Source organism: Balaenoptera physalus, assembly GCF_965194825.1.
Source record: "Balaenoptera physalus genome assembly, chromosome: 18".
In the NCBI taxonomy this organism is placed as follows: domain Eukaryota; kingdom Metazoa; phylum Chordata; class Mammalia; order Artiodactyla; family Balaenopteridae; genus Balaenoptera; species Balaenoptera physalus.
Window position 1 is genome coordinate 36,271,942 of NC_138899.1, and position 24,001 is coordinate 36,295,942.

The 24,001-nt window shown below is 33.6% G+C and overlaps 1 protein-coding gene across 1 annotated transcript in view; it reads left to right on the top strand.

Moving 5' to 3' along the window:
* Positions 1-23,541, top strand: part of KLHL1 (kelch like family member 1) — a 424,255-nt gene extending 400,714 nt beyond the window's left edge. Inside the window, exons 9-11 of the mRNA XM_082434833.1 lie at positions 1,240-1,452; positions 9,955-10,126; positions 21,345-23,541. Coding sequence (XP_082290959.1) covers positions 1,240-1,452; positions 9,955-10,126; positions 21,345-21,404 — 445 coding nt within the window. The 3' untranslated portion in view covers positions 21,405-23,541. The remainder of the gene's footprint in view (positions 1-1,239; positions 1,453-9,954; positions 10,127-21,344) is intronic.
* Positions 23,542-24,001: the final 460 nt, after the last annotated feature.

Consider the following 24,001-nt stretch of genomic DNA (forward strand, 5'->3'; position numbering starts at 1 on the left):
CTCACCTGTTCAATCGGCCTCAAATCTTCTCCCCTAGAGATATTACTGAACTCACCTCCAAACACTACCATCTTCTTCAAGTTTGGGGGCAAACATCACCTTCTCAATGAGACCTTTTTTGATCATATACTTAAATTTGTAACTGCAACTCCCACTCCCACCATTTGCACTCCTGACACCACTTCCCTGCTTTATGTGTCTACAGCCCTTAGTAGTATATAATACACGTGTTTACTGTGTGTATTATGTCTATATCGCTCCTAGTAGAATTGAGTGCAAGGAATTTTTTCCTGTTTTGTTCACGGATATGTTCACAAAATTTGGGATGGTGTGTGACATACACTAGGCATTCAAAGTTAGGTGTTGAATAAATGAGTAAATAAATAAATTCAACTCTGTACCTTTCTGTGATACAATCTTCATGGCTATTATTAAATAAGCAAGAATGTTTTTACTAAGAATAGATAATGTATTTCTACTTTTGTATTCTATAAATGTATTTTAAGTACCATGTGTGCTGTAATATTTCTTTTCCTGGGTTCCTATCATACTTCTCAGTAATGAAATAATAGCAAAATAAGTGTATCAAGTAAGTTTCAGCAATATTCAATCAGGCTAATATCATTGTACTCTTTTTTCCTATAAAGTTTTGTCTATCCAGATAACACATTAGCTATAGTATAGGCACTGATTAAGAAAGCTAGTGTTATGACAATATGTGTTTAAATTATTCCATTTATTTAGTGTTCTAAACTGTGAATACAGAACACAAGAAGTAGGCATGATTTACCTACTGGCAAAATCAATAGCAAAATCAATTGCTGAACAAAAAGTAAGATAATCGATTTTCTTCTGATTTTGCTCATTTTCAAGAAAAATTGAAGATAAATATATCTTATTTTCAAAATAGGCATTCCTTAATATTTATTAAAATAATGTATTAGATGATTTAATTATTTACACAAAAATAGTTTTAATCTAACATTCTAGAAATAAAGAGGTTAGAAAATTATCATTTTAATTGCATCTAGTATATAGCCTATTAGAATCATGGGATTTAGGTATACGTAATTAGTTATAATGTCCCTTTAACAAAAATTTCCATGTGAAGTAATATATTTTTAACACATTTGAGGCTCATGCTGTGATTGAAAATTTATTTGTAAAGGACTTTTCCTTTCCTTCATTTGGTCATACAGACGGTAATACTAAATCATGTTTTCCCCATTGTGTTTTTAGGTTGTATTCAGTTGGAGGTCGTGATGGAAGTTCCTGTTTGAGTTCAATGGAATATTATGATCCTCACACAAATAAGTGGAACATGTGTGCTCCAATGTGTAAACGAAGAGGGGGTGTTGGTGTTGCCACATGTGATGGTTTTCTTTATGCAGTAGGAGGTCATGATGCTCCAGCTTCAAACCACTGTTCTCGGCTGCTAGATTACGTAGAAAGGTAAGACCCCAAGGCACAGTTATAGTGAAAGAAAGAATGCGAATTACATTGATACCTAATGCAAGTGAATATAAAATCTGCATAATTTAGGAAAGTAAATTCAACTCCTAGAGCTGGTTTATTAGTCTCTCTCTTTCTCTCGCTCATGCGCGTGCCCACTTGCACGTGCACGCACACACACACGCCACTTTATGTCTTACCTTATTTTTTCTTTCCTCATCCTCCTTCCCTCCTTCCTTCTTTCTTTTTTCCGTTCTTTTCAACTAATAATTTTTAAAACCCTACAATTTATTTTCACATAATTCTAAAGTTATCTTTAAACTTCTCATTAATATGTTTTAAAAGGTCTATTAAAATACAGTTTTAAATAATTTTTAAAATGCATGAATGTCTGTTAATTATTTTTTTTAAAAATTTGATATTTTATTTATCTGTTCTATTCATCCTGTCTTATTTGTTCTACTACTCTTTTCAAATTCGTAAAGGTGAATTATGAACTTTGTTTTATGCCATACCTTTCTTAATGTAAGACAGGCTTATTAGAACTATATTGCCTATTATCCTGCTGTATAGAATAAGTATAGATCCTCTTTTAATTCCTTCTTAAAAATGGCAGGTGCACAGAGGCTGGAGTGAAAATTTACCTTGGCTTCAGTCTTGGTCCAACTATCCACACACTTCCTGGCATGGTTATGGATGAATTCTCTTTAGTGGATGTGGATCTCTTATCACTTTTGTGTCATGTGAAGTAAGGATTAGAGAGTTAGAGAAACTTACAGTGATATTTTTTATTACATAAGGAAACATGCTGGTACATGAGGAAGTGAGATTGGGAAATATTGAGGATAATTTTTTTTATCACCTGGGATAGGATAAGTAATTCTACTTTAATGAATAACTTCAAAAGTTTTAGTGACTTAATACTATAATGCTCTTTTTTTTCATGCTATGTGTCCATGTGATATTGTTACTCTAGTACCCAGAATGACATATAAGCTAAAATATGGGCACCACTGGTCTCCATGTCGGAAGGGAAAAGCCAGAGAATAGTACTACATTGTTTATGCATTCTTAAAGAGTCAACCTTCAAGTAATATAATTCTCCTTTGTTGATACTTTGATGACAACTCAGTCACATGGTCACAGAAAACTTCAGAGTGTGGGAAGACAGTATTTGACCTTGTACCTGGGAGAGGGACAGATGTCTGGAGGATCACACTGATGACCACAGCAATTTTCCTCTTAATATTAAGAAATCAAATCCTTTATATCCATGCTTGATAGTGGAATAGTCAGTGGAAGAAAGGGGTTCTCTCTCATTTATGATACTTTATTCTTAGGATACGTGAACATTTTTACTGAGAATAAGGCCATTGGCAAGAGATAGCTTTTAGTGAACAGGCTCTGTTCAAACTTAAGCCACTTCTCAGATAAAATACAGAAATGTTTAACGATATCACTACTCTGTGAAATGGACTGTAGATTTATGGCTATATATACATAGAGGATGGCATTAAGCTCACCAGAGTTGCACTTCAATGTTCTCTTGTCCAGTGAAATTAGGAACTATAGGTGCTACAGTGAGGACAGTGGTCAGAGTCCAAATTAATAAATGTATGCTTTTATAAACACAAACTTGCAAACATTTATTTAAAAAATACTGCTAATAGAATGACAGATTATTCACATTTTCCTTTACTAAATTCTTGGGAAAAAATGACAAAGAAAATGAATATGATGAGGCTGCTACTTTTATGGCAAATATATAAATGCCACTAATAAAATGATATTTCATACACATTATTTTCTAAGTTCACTCTCTAATGCATTAAAATGTTGTTCGTGAACAGAGGCATAAAGAATTCAGTCTAGGAATACATTTATGGTGCAAAATTGTATTTAATAAAGCATAACTATTTTAAGTTATAGGAGTGCAGTGGGGATGAACAGCTTAAGTAATGCAGAAGCACAGCATCATTATGATTCTTATCCAAGCTCATACCATGTGTCAGATTAACAGCATTTTTTACAATTTCTATAAGATATATTCTATATTGATGATTCTACATAATGGTACCCCTGTAGAATTACTTTGCACGTGTAATGTAAGGAATGTTTCTTAGTATATAATCATAGGCAAACAAATCATTAGGAATAGCAGGTAGTGTACAATGTTATGTTTTACAGATAGATAAATAAGTAGATAGGCAAATGTTATATGACAATGATTTATTATAGAAGTGTAAAGGTATTATAAAGTAGCAAAGTACAGTTATATAGCACCTATCAAAAACTGTAAAGTCAGGCTTTCTTAAATGCAAGGAACATCGGTACTTCAAATCAGAACAGATAAGAAAGCAGGGACTGAGTAAGAGCATGAAGTTTAGAATAGTTGCTGGAACAGTAAAAACTAATTTTGTAGCCAAGCTTCACTCTAGTGAGAGCATCTTAGTGGACAAAAGCAGTGTGCAAAAATGCAGTAAGTTCTAGCAGAATTTAGACCCAGAAGGTGCAATTCATCAGAAAAAGCACATTCATCTATCTATTCACTTATTCAATAAATATTGTTTTGTATGTGCTTTCACTGTACTAAATAGAGCTTAAAATGTATTAGAAAAAAAGAGATAAAGAAATGAATAATTAGAACTTTGAGATCATAAAGCTGGAAATCAGGCAATGGATCAGAAAATATGCTCAAAGTCATCAGTACCACTGCTGGCTAATAAGAAATCAGGACCACCTTTGCCCTTGAATCTACATCCCAGTAATGAGACCTGATAGGAAAGGGTGTCAAGATTAAAGGAACCTCCTAAACCTGCCTTTGTAATATCCACTCTTGCTTCCTCCAATCTTTTCCCCTAGAGTAGCCAGAGGAAAATTCTTATAATGCAGATTTGACCTGAAAGTGCAATGGAGTTTTCCTTTGTACGAATTATCAACATAATGAAAAAATTATTTGTTTTACATCAATTTTTCCACTAAACTAGATTCTATGTGCTGGCCAAGATTATCTTGTCTATGCCTATACTCCTCCACTTTGCTCAATTCCTGGCACTGAGTAAGCACTTAACAAGCATTTATTAAATCAGTCAGACACCAAGAAAAAGAGGCCTCAAATTTCTCACAAGGAAAGCATTATGAGGTATACTGTAAATAGGTAGGTAGGTAGATAGAGAAATAGATGGATAGATAGATAGAGATTTTAAGAGGGATGGATAGAGGGATGGATGAATGTTTAGATGGATTGAAGGAAAGATAGACAGGTTTTAAAAGGGATAAATGGAGAGATGGATGGATGAATGTTTGGAGGGACTGATGGAAAGATATGTAGATAGATATTGATTTATTACTTCTCTATTTTCATGTGAACACCCATTTCCATCATCACTGGCTGAGGATTCATGATTTACATATATTTTAGGCATATCTTCAATAGACAGAAAATTTTTGATTGAGACAAAAATATTAAGTAATTATTCATATATTTGTTGAAAATTATATCATTATATCTTATCAACCAAACACTATTAACAACAATCACAATTTTGATATATAATTTATAATAAATATACAACTTTTGTTCAAGGTCTACCAAAATCTACTTCAGTCATAACAGAAAAAGTCATCTAAAATAACAGTATTTAACTTATTACTGTCAGGATATGACTATTTTTATCATCTTTAGATCTTTGTTAAAAATGAAATAATTTAAGATATGCTGTCTGACATACAGGGATAATTACATTATCTACTTAAATAATTCTTTTCAGATTACCATAAACATTAATATATAGAGCAAGTATGGAATTTTGGATTCTTTCATTTCTCTTAATTTCTCATTTCATCCTTTTGGTTTAGACATAATCCAAGAATTTCTGAACACTGAAGAGAGATGATAAAAGAGAGACTTACTTTTTATTTAAATTATGGATGCTATCCTAGGCCTTAAGTAGCACATTAATATATTAATTCACATTTTTTGATATGTGAGATCCTAAATTTTCTACAAAAATGTAATTGCTTGAATTGTTTAAAGTTAAAATGTTAGATAGGCACTTTTGTACTTTATAATAAATATTTCTTTTTATTCTTCTTAAGATCTTACTGTTGGAACCAGCCAAATGAGTGCAGCATGAAAATATATTTTTTTTTGCTTTTGTTTTTCTATTATTGTGCATGCATAACCTTTGCTACTTCTTTGATAACAAATTATGTTCAAATTTCTGGTAGAAATATATATAACAGATGGAGATCCTATGACAGTCTACATATATAAAGCCCTTGTTTTATAAGTAGATGCAATAATTATTAACCTATACCATAGCCATACTAATTTATATTTGTGATTAATATTTGCCTTAGTAGCTTATGAGGCAAGTGTTATCTTTGAAGTTGTCAGCTGGACACAGGGAGTCACAGAGTAATCTGTTGTTCTGGGATATTCTGCCTGGAATGCTGACATCATGGTAATTTATCTGCAAGCTTTGGAGGAAGGCGAACAATTCTGTGGAAGGTAGATGTACATGAAAAGATGAAACATGTGATGTCTTATAGAGATGGAAGGTTATCAACGCTGGTATCAAACTCTGAAATTCATTTTCACGTTGAGAAAGGTATTTAAAAATACATAATCTGGGCTCACAGCACTAGTAAATTTTTCTATTGTATGAGTAGAGAAAATAATTACATAAAGAATCTATTTCTCCTTAGTTTTGAACTGTTAAAAATATTTATTTTAAAAGTGAGTTTTTACTAGCATTAAGATATTCTGTGTATGCTCCATGTTCTGTTGATTGACAATAGCTTAAATAATTTTTAAAACTTTAATGAGAAAGCTACACCTGAGAGGAGTCGGAGTTGCTTAGCGGGTCCTTGCTTTCTCCGGTTCTGTCACCAGCTCATCTCTCCTCCCCTCAATCTGGAAGAGTAAATGTAATGGAATATGACCTAGTCAAAATAGAGTTTTTCATACACCTTCATAGAAAAGTTGAAATCAAATTAACTTTAAAAAATACGTTTGTATAAAAATAAGCAAAAACTGTTGAAAAGGGGAGCAGAAATCTAGTTATATTGCTCATTAAACATAAGATAAATTTTTATCTTCTAATTGTGGAAATAACAATGCTTGAAAAAGTAATAGTACCTCAAAAATTTCAAGGGGGATCTTCAATGAGAAACTAACTTTTGTTCTGTGATTGTCATATGCCTTTGGCAAGTTTTCATTTTACAGCCAATTTTAGCCACTATATACAGATGCATCTCTTTCCTGAGGGCTGTAAACTTTAATAGAGTCCCTGATGCAGAGCTCACATTCTGACCATGAAGGCCAAGGTGAGACGTAGGAAAGGCAGACAGCCTAAGTGCAAAAAGACAGTAGCAGCCCCACACCCGCTTTTTCTTTTCTTTCTTTTTATAAACAGGCAAACCGAGGCAAAAAAGAATGCTTAGAACAAAATTTTGTCAAAGATGTGAACAGACAATGATAGTGTTCACTGTTAGTAATTGTTTGGAAAGAGCTTATACATCTGTGGATCTTTCCCTAAGCTAAAATATGCTGTTTAATTCATTTGGGGGGTAACAATTATGTGTATCCCCAGGCTGAGAGGTAAATCCACAGAGTTCTAAATACAGAAAAATCAATTTAGATTCATTAATGTGAGAACAAGGATAACAATTACTGGGTAATTTTGAATTAGTGTGATTACTGCATAAATATCTGGGAGAGAAACAGAGAGAGAGAGAGAGAGAGTGTGTGAGTGTGTGTGTAGGAGGGGATAGGGTTTGGACTCAGTTTTTCTTTTGGTTTGGTTTGATTTTCTAGCAATATATATGTTTAACTATCATCACCATTTCCAGGTATAAATTAAAAGATTGCTATTAAACACATAAAATATGTTACCTACCAATGAAAACAGGTGTATTTAATTCAAAGGTTTGTATCTTCTAGGAGAATGCACTAAATTTTTTAACTTTTCTTCAGGAATTTTGTAAAAGGTGAAAAGAATGATATCTATTTCGAAGTGTAGGATATTATTTCTAAATGTGTACCTAGATATAGGACATACTAGTGTTTTCTTAATTTTCCCTGAAGTATGAGTATATGAGAATATTTTCATTATATAAGCTTCACTTAAAATTTCAGAAACCTTCAGAATTGCATTTATTATTCCTTAGTGCTCTTAGTGTTAGCTTTTTTCTCAGTTCTTCTGCCTTTTTGCAAAGTGATAAAGTCTGTAATGTAGACAGTAGTTGAAAAAAATCCTATAGAGCTGAATAATAATTACATGGGGACTAAAATAGGACTTCAGGAAAAGCTATTTAAGTGAAGTGATTGTGATAAAAGGCTGACTGGCTTCTATTGGAAAATGAATAAAATATAAAGAACATTCACATTTCACTGAAATTAGGAGTATTATACATTCTTCCTTTTAAAGTTATTTTTATGACAAAAATTTCCTGACAGAAAAGTAAACAACTCCCCGTATTCATTACCCAGATTCAACAACCATCACCAAATTGCTTCATCCATTCACCTTTACAGTATTTTTTTTCCTGAAGTATTTTAAAGTAATTCTTTACTTGAGCTCAAAACCTTTATGAATTCATCCCAGAAACAAACAATGGAAAACGATCAGAACTTTACATTTTTAGCGTAATCACAATGTCATTATCACAACTAATAAAAATTTAAATAATCTCTTATTATAATCTGATACCCAGAATTAAAATTTCCAAAATGTCTTAAACATCTTTTAATAGTTGGTCTATAAATTGGGATCCAAGTAAGTTTCACTCACTTTATTTTGTTACATTTTAAAGTCACATTTAATTTAGAACAGCTACTTCTTCTTACTTAGTAATTCATTTTATTACTGGGCTTTTCTTCCCTGAAAAATTCAGTCAGGTATCTTATAAAATGTTCCACTTTGTGGATTGTACAGTTTGATTCCTTGTGGTGTCTTGTCTTTTCTCATCTTTCCTTTTTTTTGTCCTCTGTTTTTATGTTTATATATTTCAAAATATTCATGGTGGAAGTTTAAATATCTTAAAGAAGATTTGATAGCATAGATTGCATATTTGCATTTGTGTCTATGTGTGCCTGTGTCTATTTGTGATGTTTTACACTTATTAACTACAGTATATAAAATTACTTTTTTATTTGCCTGACAGCCTATACTTTAAGGTGGTCCTGATTTTCAGGCATTCAACTAAACTCTCATTTCACATATATCATCTTGGCTGTCACAACTCCTCCAGACATGGTGTGTAAATGCATGTAATGTCCTGGGAGAAATATTCTCTGCAAAATATAAATTCCAGATCCTTGGGGTCCTTCTAGTCATTTCTCTTGTAACAACCTTCTTTATTTTCAATAAACTGTAGGTGGGTTTTTTGGCTTGTTTGTGTTTGTTTCTTATTTTCATTAAAATTTCATAACAAGATTGGGGTAGAAAAACAAACTAGGAATAAATTTGCTGTCATCCAGTCTTCTTTTATATTTGTTCTACTGGGTTCTTACTAGATGTTTTCGTACCTGAACCTGCAGTTGTAGGTTAAAGGCAAAGAGGTGGCTTAATCATTCCTTCTTAGCTGAAGTAAAGCACACTCACCAAGGAATTCTTTGGTGTCTTACCACCCAACACATAAAATATCTGTATGTAATGTATGGTAATCAGACTCTCTGGAAATTTAATTATTTTTGGTTAAAATTCAATAATAATACTTGGACCCTCTGCTTCAATCTCTTGATTTACCAATCTCTCCCTTCCAGTGAATCCTGATTAATTGTCACAGATATTAAGCTATTAAGATAGTTCTGTTCATGTTGTACTTATTTCCTCAAGTTTCAATGGTTCCCTATTTTCCTATTGAGTAAGCACAAAATACTTTCTTACTCTGGGAATCAAGCAATCCATGAACTGATCAAAAACCACCTTTTTAAGCATTGCTTCTTCTTATACCCTTGAACCTGGCTACACTACACACCTACTTTCCACAAAGCTGGCCATGCATTTTTATTAACACTTGTGTTCCTTTGTAAAAATATCTCTTTCTTTCTAGCAAATTTAGGATAGATTTTCAGACCTGATTTAAAGGAGACTTCCAATGTGAAGTATTTCATAATTCTCCCAGATTTTTAACCATTACTTCTGTTTCATGACCATAACACTTTCTTGTACCTGTTTTAAAGAACCTCATTCTACTGTGGAACAATAGTTATTTACATATCTGACTTCCTTGTGGAAAGAAATCATGATATTCATTTTTGTAAGATGACTCTGCATCCATCCAATTAAGAGTCTAGGTATGTTTTTAAAATACCTTAAACTATAGAAAGTCAGACATTGTGGATATTGGTTCCTGAAAACCTGCTTAAATTTTGAGTTTTTAGAAAAAAAAGTTAAGTTTTCTTTTTCATGGCTTGTTTTGAAAGGGCATCATTAATATAGCAAAAGTTCAATGTGACTAGAATATGTTATGTCCTTTATCCTTACATTTTAGATATGATCCCAAAACAGACACATGGACCATGGTGGCTCCGTTGAGTATGCCCAGAGATGCTGTTGGTGTCTGTCTCCTTGGTGACAGACTATACGCTGTTGGTGGCTATGATGGGCAGACATACCTCAACACTATGGAATCCTATGATCCACAAACTAATGAATGGACCCAGGTAAGATTGTTGCCAGCATAAGTTACTTCACATGTAAGAATTTATTTCACTTACTGCCTTTGGAGGAGAGGGGTACATACAGCAATGTATCTAGTCAAATTACTCTGAACTCAAAATGATTGATTTTGTCCATTTTCATGTTCATTTTGTAAAAAGTTTATTAAATCATATGTTTTTGTGTACTTTTCTCTTGTGTATTCTATACTTCAATAAAACTTATATTAGAAAGTTACATTCATGCTTCAGTGAGATTTCCACTTTATTATAAGTCATAACAAGAGACAGGAACTGAATTTTAATTAGCTGAAGCAAAAAATAAAAGTGAAATATATTGGTTCACAAAAACTCATCTTTAAAATATTTGGCTTTAGAGATAACAAAAATAAGAGAATGGAAACCTGCAGAAATCAAATTTCTGCCTCCTGTTTTTGCTTAACTATCTTTGTTAGGTTGATTGCTACTCACTGCAGAGAGAATTTTCCATGGGGTGGTGCTGCTGGAAACTCCAACTGGGAATCCTCACAGCCATAATCAGAAAATAAAAGAATTCATTGTTCAAAAGAAACCCCAAAACAAACAACAAAGAGCTCTGAATGGTCTGTCGTATAAAGCACTCATTCCTGGACAAACACTTTGGCCAAGAAGAAGGAGTGAAATAATTGGCTGATCTTAGGTTAGCCTTTGAACATACACTGTAGTTAGAGATTCAGGATCATGCTCAGAGAAGCTCCCAATCTGGTCTAAGATCTGGAGTATTTGTGTTGAGGTGTGTGTGAGTGCTGGGGAAAGATGAGAAGAGGACAACTTAATTATGGTGGAAAATAACTTATGCTGTACAGTTACTAAAGCCTTGCTTGTAATGAAGGGAATGGGTATATTTTCAGACTTTTGTCCTTATATTCAATTTCTCCCTACTTTCTTTCTTTGCCAAATCTCCTAATATTTCTTATTTCTCTCCTTTATCAGAAACTTAAAAAGGAGAAACAATTTAAACAAACAAACCAATTTTCCATCAATGGATGCAGTTAAGTTCCAAAGTCTTACTTAGTTGAACCAGGATAATAACCTCATCTCCTCTTATTCCTTAGTGTATAGAAGGCTTTATTTTTGGTCATAGAAATTGACTAAAATTTGATTGAAGTAAATTTCTTTGAAAAAGGGTTTACTTTTAAAGATAAATAACTTCCTTGATTGTGCCAGATTTGATGATACGTGTTCAACTAAAATATTAAATAGGCTGACTTTGAAGTACAAAACCAGACTCCTCATGGTCAGACTAAGGTATCTGCCTTATGAACCTTACTCTTCCCCAAGGGAAAATCCTTTGATTCCAATGAAGATGCATTTGGCTAAGAAGGAAGAAAAAATGTGGAATGGAGGAACAAATAGGAAGAATTTGGAGAACTAGGTCCTGTGATGTTCTGTGTTTTACTTTAATTGTGAGAAAGAAGCATTCCTTATCCAGAGAGCAGCAAATATAAAATAAGCTGTAATTATTGCACTGAGATTTTAGAAGATATATTTTAATTCCTTACCTTCCTGAGTCCCTAGTGTTTACAAAGGGAGCACTGCTATGATTGTTGACTTGCGAAGAAAATGTACCAGTTCAGTGGTATATAGTTTAAATGTGCTACTTTTACAAATGAACATTAAATAAGGGAAGTTTATGGGAATATAAATGATATAATAGCTTCATTACATATTTATAGAAATGAGCCATTATGCTTAACATTCCTCTAAAATTGAAAACAAAATAATGTATGTAGTAGTAATGGGTAAAAGCATCCTAAAGGCCATTTTCCCTCATCTGTATTTTATACACTCTTTTGGATCATATAGTATCTTACAAAGAGCAAAATGGTATTTAAAATGTTTTATAACACTCATCCACCAGAGGGCAGACAGAAGAAGCAAGAAGAAATACAATCCTGCAGCCTGTGGAAAATAAAAAACATTCACAGAAACATAGAAAAGATGAAAAGGCAGAAGGCTATGTACCAGATGAAGGAACAAGATAAAACCCCAGAAAAACAACTAAATGAAGTGGAGATAGGTAACCTTCGAGAAAAAGAATTCAGAATAATGATAGTGAAGATGATCCAGGACCTCGGAAAAACAATGGAGGCAAAGATTGAGAAGATGCAAGAAATGTTTAGCAAACACCTAGAAGAATTAAAGAACAAACAAACAGAGATGAACAATACAATAACTGAAATGAAAACTACACTAGAAGGAATCAATAGCAGAATAACTGAGGCAGAAGAACAGATAAGTGACCTGGAAGACAGAATGGTGGAATTCACTGCTGCGGAACAGAATGAAGAAAAAAGAATGAAAAGAACTGAAGAAAGCCTAAGAGACCTCTGGGACACATTAAGTGCAGCAACATTCTCATTATAGGGGTCCCAGAAGAAGAAGAGAGAGAGAAAGGACCCGAGAAAATATTTGAAGAGATTATAGACGAAAACTTCCCTAACATGGGAAAGGAAATAGCCACCCAAGTCCAGGAAGGACAGTGAGTCCCAGGCAGGATAAACCCAAAGAGAAACATGCCGAGACACATAGTAATCAAATTGGCAAAAATTAAAGACAAAGAAAAATTATTGAAAGCAGCAAGGGAAAAACGACAAATAACATACAAGGGAACTCCCATAAGGTTAACAGCTGATTTCTCAGCAGAAACTCTACAAACCAGAAGGGAGTGGCATGATATACTTAAAGTGATGAAAGGGAAGAACCTACAACCAAGATTACTCTACCCCGCAAGGATATCATTCAGATTCGATGGAGAAATCAAAAGCTTTACAGACAAGCAAAAGCTAAGAGAGTTCAGCAAAACCAAACCAGCTCTACAGCAAATGCTAAAGGAACTTCTCTAAGTGGAAAACACAAGAGAAGAAAAGGATCTATAAAAACAAACCCAAAACAATTCAGAAAATGGTCATAGGAACATACATATCAATAATTACCTTAAACGTGAATGGATTAAATGCTCCAACCAAAAGACACAGGCTTGCTGAATGGATACAAAAACAAGACCCATATAGATGCTGTCTACAAGAGACCCACTTCAGACCTAGGGACACATACAGACTGAAAGTGAGGGGATGGAAAAAGATATTCCATACAAATGGAAATCAAAAGAAAGCTGGAGTAGCAAAACTCATATCAGATAAAATAGACTTTAAAATAAAGAATGTTACAAGAGACAAGGAAGGACACTACATAATGATCAAGGGATCAATCCAAGAGGAAGATACAACAATTATAAATATATATGCACCCAACATAGGGGCACCTCAATACATAAGGCAACTGCTAACAGTTATAAAAGAGGAAATCGACAGTAACACAATAATAGTGGGGGACTTTAACACCTCACTTACACCAATGTACAGATCATCCAAAATGAATATAAATAAGGAAACAGAAGCTTTAAATGACACAATAGACCAGATAGATTTAATTGATATTTATAGGACATTCCATCCAAAACCAGCAGATTACACTTTCTTCTCAAGTGTGCACGGAGGATTCTCCAGGATAGATCACATCTTGGGTCACAAATTAAGCCTCAGTAAATTTAAGAAAATTAAAATCATATCAAGCATTTTTTCTGACCACAATGCTATGAGATTAGAAATGAATTACAGGGAAAAAAACGTAAAAAACACAAACACATGGAGGCTAAACAATACTTTACTAAATAACCAAGAGATCACTGAAGAAATCAAAGAGGAAATCAAAAAATACCTAGAGACAAATGACAATGAAAACACGATGATCCATAACCTATGGAATGCAGCAAAAGCAGTTCTAAGAGGGAAGTTTATAGCTATACAAGCGTACCTCGAGAAACAAGAAAACTCTCAAATAAACAATCTAACCTTACATCTAAAGGAACTAGAGAAAGAAGAACAAACAAAACCCATGGTTAGCAGAAGGAAAGAAATCATAAAGATCAGAGCAGAAATAAATGAAATAGAAACAAAGAAAACAATAGCAAAGATCAATAAAACTAAAAGCTGGTTCTTTGAGAAGATAAACAAAATTGATAAATCATTAGCCAGACTCATCAAGAAAAAGAGGGAGAGGACTCAAATCAATAGAATTAGAAATGAAAAAGGAGAATTTACAACAGACACTGCAGAAATACAAAGCCTCCTAAGAGACTACTACAAGCAACTCTATGCCAATAAAATGGACAACCTGGAAGAAATGGACAAATTCTTAGAAAGGTATAACCTTCCAAGGCTGAACCAGGAAGAAATAGAAAATATGAACAGGCCAATCACAAGTAATGAAATTGAAACTGTGATTAAAGATCTTCCAACAAACAAAAGTCCAGTACCAGATGGCTTCACAGGTGAATTGTATCTTTTAGAGAAGAGCTAACACCCTTCCTCTCAAACTCTTCCAAACAATTGCAGAGGAAGGAACACTACCAAACTCATTCTATGAGGCCACCATAACCCTGACACCAAAACCAGACAAAGACACTACAAAAAAAAAAAAAAAAAAAAATACAGACCAATAACACTGATGAATATAGATGCAAAAATCCTCAACAAAATACTAGCAAACAGAATCCAACAACACCTTAAAAGGATCATACACCATGATCAAGTGGGATTTATCCCAGGGATGCAAGGATTCTTCAATATACACAAATCAATCAATGTGATACACCATATTAACAAATTGAAGAATAAAAACCATATGATCGGGCTTCCCTGGTGGTGCAGTGGTTGAGAATCTGCCTGCCAATACATGGGACATGGGTTCGAGCCCTGGTCTGGGAAGATCCCACTTGCCGCAGAGCAATTGGGTCCGTAAGCCACAACTACTGAGCCTGCGCATCTGGAGCCTGTGCTCCGCAACTAGAGAGGCCTCAATAGTGAGAGGCCTGCGCACCGTGATGAAGAGTGGCCCCCGCTTGATGCAACTAGAGAAAGCCCTCGCACAGAAACGAAGACCCAACGCAGCCAAAAATAAATAAATAAATAAATAAATTTTGATAAAGGGACATTTAATATCTATATTAAAAAAAAACACATGATCATCTCAATAGATGCAGAAAGAGCTTTTGACAAAATTCAACACCCATTTATGATAAAAACTCTCCAGAAAGTGGGCATAGAGGGAACCTACCTCAACATAATAAAGGCCATATATGACAAACCCACAGCAAACATCATTCTCAATGGTGAAAAAGTGAAAGCATTTCCTCTAAGATCAGGAACAAGACATGGATGTCCACTCACACCACTATTATTCAACATAGTTTTGGAAGACCTAGCCATGGCAATCAGAGAAAAAAAAAGAAATAAAAGGAATACAAATTGGAAAAGAAGAAGTAAAACTGTCACTGTTTGCAGATGACATGATACTATACATAGAGAATCCTAAAAATGCCACCAGAAAACTACTAGAGCTAATCAGTGAATTTGGTAAAGTTGCAGGATACAAAATTAATGCACAGAAATCTCTTGCATTCCTATACAATAATGATGAAAAATCTGAATGAGAAATTAAGGAAGCACTTCCATTTACCATTGCAACAAAAAGAATAAAATACCTAGGAATAAACCTACCTAGAGAGACAAAAGATCCGTATGCAGAAAACTATAAGACACTGATGAAAGAAATTAAAGATGATACCAACAGATGGAAAGATATACCATGTTCTTGGATTGGAAGAATCAGTATTGTGAAAATGACTATACTACCCAAAGCAATCTACAGATTCAATGCAATCCCTATCAAATTACCAATGGCATTTTTTGTGGAACTAGAACAAAAAATCTTAAAATTTTTTTGGAGACACAAAAGATCCCGAATAGCCAAAGCATTCTTGAGGGAAAAAAACGGAGCTGGAGGAATCAGACTCCCTGACTTCAGACTATACTACAAAGCTACAGTAATCAAGACAGTATGGTACTGCCACAAAAACAGAAATATTGATCAATGGAACAAGATAGAAAGCCCAGAAATAAACCCACACACCTATGGTCAGCTAATCTATGATAAAGGAGGCAAGGATATACAATGGAGAAAAGACAGTCTCTTCAATAAGTGGTGTTGGGAAAACTGGACTGCTACATGTAAAAAAATGAAATTAGAACACTCCCTAACACCATACTCATAAATAAACTGAAAATGGATTAGAGACCTAAACGTAAGACCGGACACTATTAAACTCTTAGAGGAAAACATAAGAAGAACACTCTTTGACATAAATCACAGCAAGATCTTTTTTGACCCACCTCCTAGAGTAATGGAAATAAAAATAAAAATAAACAAATGGGACCTAATGAAACTTCAAAGCTTTTGCACAGCAAAGGAAACCATAACCAAGATGAAAAGACAACCCTCAGAATGGGAGAAAATATTTGCAAACGAATCAATGGACAAAGGATTAATCTCCAAAATATATAAACAGCTTATGCAGCTCAGTATTAAGGAAACAAAGAACCCAATCCAAAAATGGGCAGAACACCTAAATAGATATTTCACCAAAGAAGACATACAGATGGCCAAGAAACACATGAAAATCTGCTCAACATCACTAATTATTAGAGCAATGCAAATCAAAACTACAATGAGGTATTACCTCACACCAGTTAGAATGGGCACCATCAGAAAATCTACAAACAACAAATGCTGGAGAGGGTGTGGAGAAAAGGGAACCCTCTTACACTGTTCTTGGGAATGTAAATTGATACAGCCACTATGGAGAACATTATGGACGTTCCTTAAAATACTAAAAATAGAATTACCATATGATCCAGCAATCCCACTACTGGGCATATACCCAGAGAACACCATAATTCAAAAAGACACATGCACCCCAATGTTCATTGCAGAACTATTTACAATAGCCAGGTCATGGAAGCAACCTAAATGCCCATCAACAGATGAATAGATAAAGAAGTTGTGGTACATATATACAATGAAATATTACTCAGCCATAAAGAAGGAACGAAATTAAGTCATTTGTTGAGACAAGGATGGATCTAGAGACTGTCATACAGTGAAGTAAGTCAGAAAGAGAAAAACAAATATCGTATATTAACGCATGTATATGGAACCTACAAAAATGGTACAGATGAACCAGTTTGCAGGGCAGAAGTTGAGACACAGATGTAGAGAACAAAAGTATGGACACCAAGGGGGGAAAGCCACGGGGTGGTGGGGATGGTGGTGTGATGAATTGGGCGATTGGAATTGACCTTTATACCCTGATGTGTATAAAATTGATGACTAATAGTAACCTGCTGTATTAAAAAATAAAAAAAAAATATATAAAATGTTTTATAACAACTTAATTTAGTACAATAAACATTAATTTTAAAGCTCTTACTTACTTTAAGATTCTATATCCATATCTTATCATTATTTATATTTTTAAGACTCTCAAGGGACCATCAGCAAACCCACACAAAATCCCTTTGAAAATTTTCAGGATTCCAGGCCACTAGAGAAAGTTCTGGTATTTGCTGGATAATGCCTGTCACCTTCCCTTCACATACCCCATAAATGGACAATATCATCTGGTTATTTCATTTACTACTGGCACCATAAAATGGTCAAGCATTAGAATGAATAAGCAAATATATTAAAATATATAATAATGTATATTTGAAAAATTTCCCAATCTAGCTAGAATTGGAAATAATGGAAATAGATTAGAGAGTATTTGCCAGATTCATGTCTTAATAGTTACACAGAGAACAAACCCATGCATGCTTGCAGGTATGTGTGTGTCTTTGTGTTTTAAATAAATTTGACTTTGTCATTTAACATTGTTATTTTGTTTTTTTAATTTGATTTGAAAAAACAATATGTGTGCTTCAAGACATAGAAAGAAAAATTTAATTCCGTTTCCCCTAGCCTGGCTAAAATCACCCTTTCATGTCTTCCTTGGTACATTGTTGTAGTGCTGTCTTGCTTCATCTACCTGCAGCTGTAAAGAAACAAAGATAGTGTGTCATTTACTGTCATATCTCCAAAAACTGACATAGTTGCTGGCATGGGGTGAGAGATATGTGAATGTTTCTTAAATAAATTTATTGTGAATTATTTTTGCAATTCAGTTTACTCTGTTGTGCGTGGATTTAGTTTATTTGCATATAATAGATGTATAAGATGCTTAGAATGAGTCTCAGGGAAGCCTGGTGAGATATTTAAATCTTCAGTTGCTGTTTAATAATTGGTTTCATGCTAACCTTTTTAGGTTATCATACTAAGGCTGAAAGGTATAACCCTGGAGAGAGAACAGGACAGTTTGTTTAAAATATGTATTAAATAAGATAAAACTGGACCAAGGGGGAAAGGGGAAGAGGTCTCAAATATTTAAAATGTATTTTTGTAGAATATATCAAATGCTTAAAATAGAATGATAAATGCTGGGGTAAGGGGAATACTTAACACTATGATAGAACTTAAGTGTGTTGGGTAGAGAAATCTTCTTTCAGGAAATGATATGTAAAGTGAAGCATAGAAAATGAATAATAGTTAAACAGATGAAAATATGGGGAGTGGTTTGGTTTAAGGAAGATAATTTTTAAAGAGCTGCAGGAAAGAGAACACATGGCATGTTTCATTCGTCAATAAATAAAGCAGCGAGCAGTAAGTTTGGAGAGAGAAATTGTGTCTATATCATATAGGACCAGAAACCATGTTATAGAATCTTGACTTTGTCATAAACCTAAAGAAGATCTAATGAAAGATTTTAGACAGGGAAAGTAAATAATCAGAACTGTGATTTAAAATGATTGCACTTGATGAGAAGTGAAAAATGATTAGGGGAAAGCAAGATCAGAGTCGGAAATTTATTAGGACATATTTTACTAATCCACTGTAGGGGTGGAAATTTTTTCCTTCTTTCCTTCTTGTTTCTTCAGCCAATGAAACAATTAAATTGACATAAAACAGATTAACGGGACAAAAACAAATTTAATTTTGTACATATGGAAACCCCATAAATATATGAGACTCAAAGAAGTGACCAAAGCAGGAAGCTTTGATACTTTTTAGACAAAGAAACAATAAATTCATGAAGAACTGAGTAGACAAAGTGGTTTGGGATTGAGGTAGTAAATTGGTGAAGAAGTTACAAGATTTGTTTACACAACCTTCTTGGCCCTAAATTTCCAATGTCTGGTGATAAATATGCCTCTACCCTCCTGGTAGAGAGAGGGTACCATTTCACATGGGAGAATTATCTCCTGCTTTAAGGGATCAAAGGAGGGTCAGAGTGTCCCTCCTCTGTCCGGCATCTCTCAAGTACCTTTAGTTCAAAATAATCAATATGCCAAAGTGGCATATCCTAGAGTGGCATATTCTGCTCCCCTTCACACTTAAGGTGAAAATGTAACCTGAACTAGGTTGAAGACAGTAAGAATGGGTATAATTAAGTTGGTTGGAGAGATACTTATAGGACTTGATGGTTATTTACCTGCAAGGTTGAGGGAGGTAAAACTAAGGGTCATGGATGTGCTCTAGGCTCCTGTCTTGAGCAACTGGGTAGAAAGTGGTGGCATTCACTGGTAAAAGAAGTACAGGAGGAATAGTAAACTCGGGGGAAAAAAGCCGACATTCATTTTTACACACACATATAAGCACATATAGAGATACAGATGCAAATGTAGATACAGACATAAAGTGAAAGTATGTACATGGTACTTCACCTAGAAACTATGCATAGTATTTTTCAGTATTGAATGAACATCAGAGAGTATTTGGGAAACTTCAAATATACATCTACCCAATACTCATCCCATTCCTATTGAATGGTGGGCCTTGAGTACTTATACTTTGTAAAAGTCCCTTAGATGACTCTGATGTGAAACAACGCTTCAAAATCATTGGAAACTAAAAGAGAGACAATGGAAACTGTGTGCAGTTTGGAGTCAGAAATATTTCAGATTGTAGACATTGATGTTACCAGATTCACATATTGTCTCTTGACCTCCATTCACATGCCTGTCATATAGAGATGACAACATATGATGGGATTATAAAGGTGACAGTGATCTATAAAAATTATTCTTAACACACAATATGCTGTCAATATATCACATGCCCCTTTTCACTTCTCATTTTGAGCAAATATCTATGAAAAAGACAAGAGATGTTATATTAGCTTTTTAAAAAATAGGGTATTAAATGAAAGGAATTAAAAAAAGTCATATGGGAAAGTTTTTTGGTTTTGTTTCTGTTTTTATTTTTAACCTGCAAGGGGGATGGCAGGTTACAATAAGCACAGTTAAAAGAACTAGTAGATAATTAGATAATGGTGGTAATTTTCATATTTAGAGAGTGAGACCATGTCCTTTCTCAATCAATAAGATAATGTATGTGATCTGAGGTTATTTTGTTCATAGTGATTTTATTTGTTACATTTTATTTCTTTCTCTTTGTAATAATATCCTGTAATTTCTCATCTACCTAATATTTTTATGTGCATAAATTATTCTTAGAAAACTGTAATAAAAATCATTGATATGAAAAAGTTCAAATTACTAAAATCTTAGTTTACCTCTATGGAATAAATTTTCATTACAAACTTTGTAAAAATTATTGCTTTTTAATATACTTCTAGCCAATTTCATATTCAGGATTATTTTTAAAATCTCAGTTCTCATTTCAATGACAAGCATAATGTAGCCTTTTAAAAAAATAGGCCCTGTAGCAATTGTAATTATGGCCTATTAATGACAAAATATTGAAGCTATATCACTATATGTCTCTGTTTAGAATGAATGAATAGCACATTTAATTCAGTATAATATCTTGGGAAATAACTTCACAATGACTTCAATAGTGAAATAGCTATTTCATCTAAAATATACTCCAAGCTGTCACTATGAAATATCACAAATGTGTCCATGCAAGCTCTAGAATAAATCTTTGCTGGAAACTTTTCTAAAACAGCTTCATTTCACTAAAAATCATTAAAGAATTTATTACTTTCATTAAAAATTCTGTAAATGATTGCATGTTTAAAAAATTTCTATATACATATTATTGTTTTATGTAAATGTCATTTTCATTGTTTCCATTTATATTGTACTACTTGTGGATAAATTGGGAAAAGATAAGCACATTTATTAATGATTTTCATGCATATGAATGAGTGGTTTAAATACATTATAATTTGTATATTTTAAGACAGTAAAATTTGTCTTAAATTGTGTTTCATCTTTTTCAACAGATGGCTTCCTTGAATATTGGGAGAGCAGGTGCCTGTGTAGTAGTCATCAAGCAACCTTGACTTATTTTTATTTGGATATATTTTAATTGCTGGAGTGGTTATTTTTATATCAGAGGGCAAGAATGAGAACTTCCTGAGATGAAAATTCTTCAAGAACAAAGATTTTGGTAGATTTACCTACAGATGTCAAAAGAAATAGAAGATCAAACAGAATTATAGGAAACAAGAAAACAAACTGCTCTGGGAACACTATCTGGTCATGTATTAGTTCAGGAATGGTTATTGGTAATTTGTTTTGTATTGTAGCATACAGTAACTAGAGTTACCAAAGGCTTGTTTTTCTTGAGCAATTAAAAGGAGAAACCGAGATTTGTGACATGGATAATTTCATGACCACAGTTCATTCAATTGTTTTATAATCTGTGGTGATACCAAGAGGTTGCCAAGAGTAGAAGACATGATATTTCATCTGACAGAATTCGATCAATTTACTATTTTCCTACTCAGATGTGATCATACCAGGAGGTGGAATGATGTTTATTAAAACAAACATGCTTCTTCCTAATTTTCCTAAACTACGAACTAGAGAAACAGATTCATGCTTGTCTCTTGCATTCAGAAAACAAATCAAAGCTGCATATATCATCTGAGAGGATGATTGGATTTTATTGCAACTGTATTAGCAATTTGAAGCTGGAAAACACAAAGGATCGTTTTCATTAAGCTTACCACATTGCTTTGCTTTTTGACCACACTGAGCCAAAGAATCAGTACAATTATAGGCTTTTGCCTTATGATGAGTTCAGTGTAAGCATGGAAGTTAGTTATTCTGAATGTTATATATATATATATCCATTGCATGTTGAAGTCCTTTAGAATTTTGTTCATAAAGAATCTTAGAAATTTGAGAGAGAAATCTATGATCCATTCATTTGGAGTGTTAATCATCATTGTTAGAAGGAAGGCAGACTTCAGATTCTCATTCCCAACTTTTCAAACTTGCTACATTGATATGCACATTATTTTATGCCAATGTTTGTAATTGTTTAAAGCATATAGTAGAAACATTACACAATGTCCATAATAGTCCATGTACATTTTAAATATAATTAATAAATAATAGAAAATTTACTTTTATCAGTGTATCTTTTTTCAATAAATTTTAATTCAGAACTGAGTAAAAAATTGACAAGAAGTAGGCGTTTTATTGCTCGACTTTTCAAAAATCAAGAAGTATATATTTTCATCAAAACACAGGTTTATTTCTTCCTAAATACTATGCTGACACCAAATGCAATCTTTAATTATTGTTTTCTTTTGTAGTCACTCACTTGAGACAGCTAACAATAGTGCTTAGAAAATGCCCATCCCATAATGAAAGTGCTGATAATCATGCAGGGGCTAGAAAAGTCAAGAAAATCCCTCTTTTTGAGTCACTGTAAAACATGGAATTAAGTTTTATTACTGGGTAGTGGAAAAATATTTGAAATTAATAACCAAGGAAAATATTGATAGTTTATGTCAAGGAAATATTAGGAAATCTAAAATTTCCCAACATGTATATGTGATCAGATTTATTAGTCGCATTTCAGAAAAATGATATATTAAGGAAGTATCAGTGTTTTTTTAATCATAATTAAAAGATGCATAGCATGAAATTTATCATTTTAGCCATTTCTAATTGTACAGTTTAGAATTGTTAAGTATATTTAACTTCTTGGCCCACATATTTTCTTCAATGCATAGAACATACAGGTAATATTAGCTAACTGAGGTGGACAATTTATTTTTGAAATGTTAAAGAATAGAGGGGAAGATAAAATGGTATATATCAATTTTTTAATCAGTAAAACTTTGTGGTGGTCATATTTAAAACTTGGCTAATAAATTTATCAATATTTTTACAAATTTTTTTTTTTTTCCTGAGATGGAATTTTCCCCAAATTTGCTGCATTCAACCAACTATTTTCTATATGTGTATCGTATTAGCCTGCTGCCTCTTATATTTCATACCATGAGTGTACACACCCAATTTACCATACAAGGACATTGAAGAGCAGTTTGGGCAATAAACTCTAAGCTTATATGAGATAGGAAGAAGGGATATTATCATGCCATTTACTGAAAAGTATATTGTCCACCAAGGTCACATGAGTTCCAGGACTTACCATCTACCCTGCCATGACTCCAATCCAGGATTCTTTTTTTTTTTTTTTTTTTAATTTTTTAATTTATTATTTATTTATTATTTTTTATTTTTGGCTGTGTTGGGTCTTCGTTTCTGTGTGAGGGCTTTCTCCAGTTGCGGCGAGTGGGGGCCACTCTTCATCGCGGTGCGCGGGCCTCTCACTATCGCGGCCTCTCTTGTTGCGGAGCACAGGCTCCAGACGCTCAGGCTCAGTAGTTGTGGCTCACGGGCCCAGTTGCTCCGCGGCATGTGGGATCTTCCCAGACCAGGGCTCGAACCCGTGTCCCCTGCATTGGCAGGCAGATTCTCAACCACTGCGCCACCAGGGAAGCCCCAGGATTCTTGAAACTTTGTCAACTGCTAAGGTGTTAAGGAAGTATCAATGATTTTTTAAGTGTAGTTAAAAGATGCATAGCATGAAATTTATGCAGGTCCTTATTCAGTTATGCTAAAGACTGCCTTTTGGGGT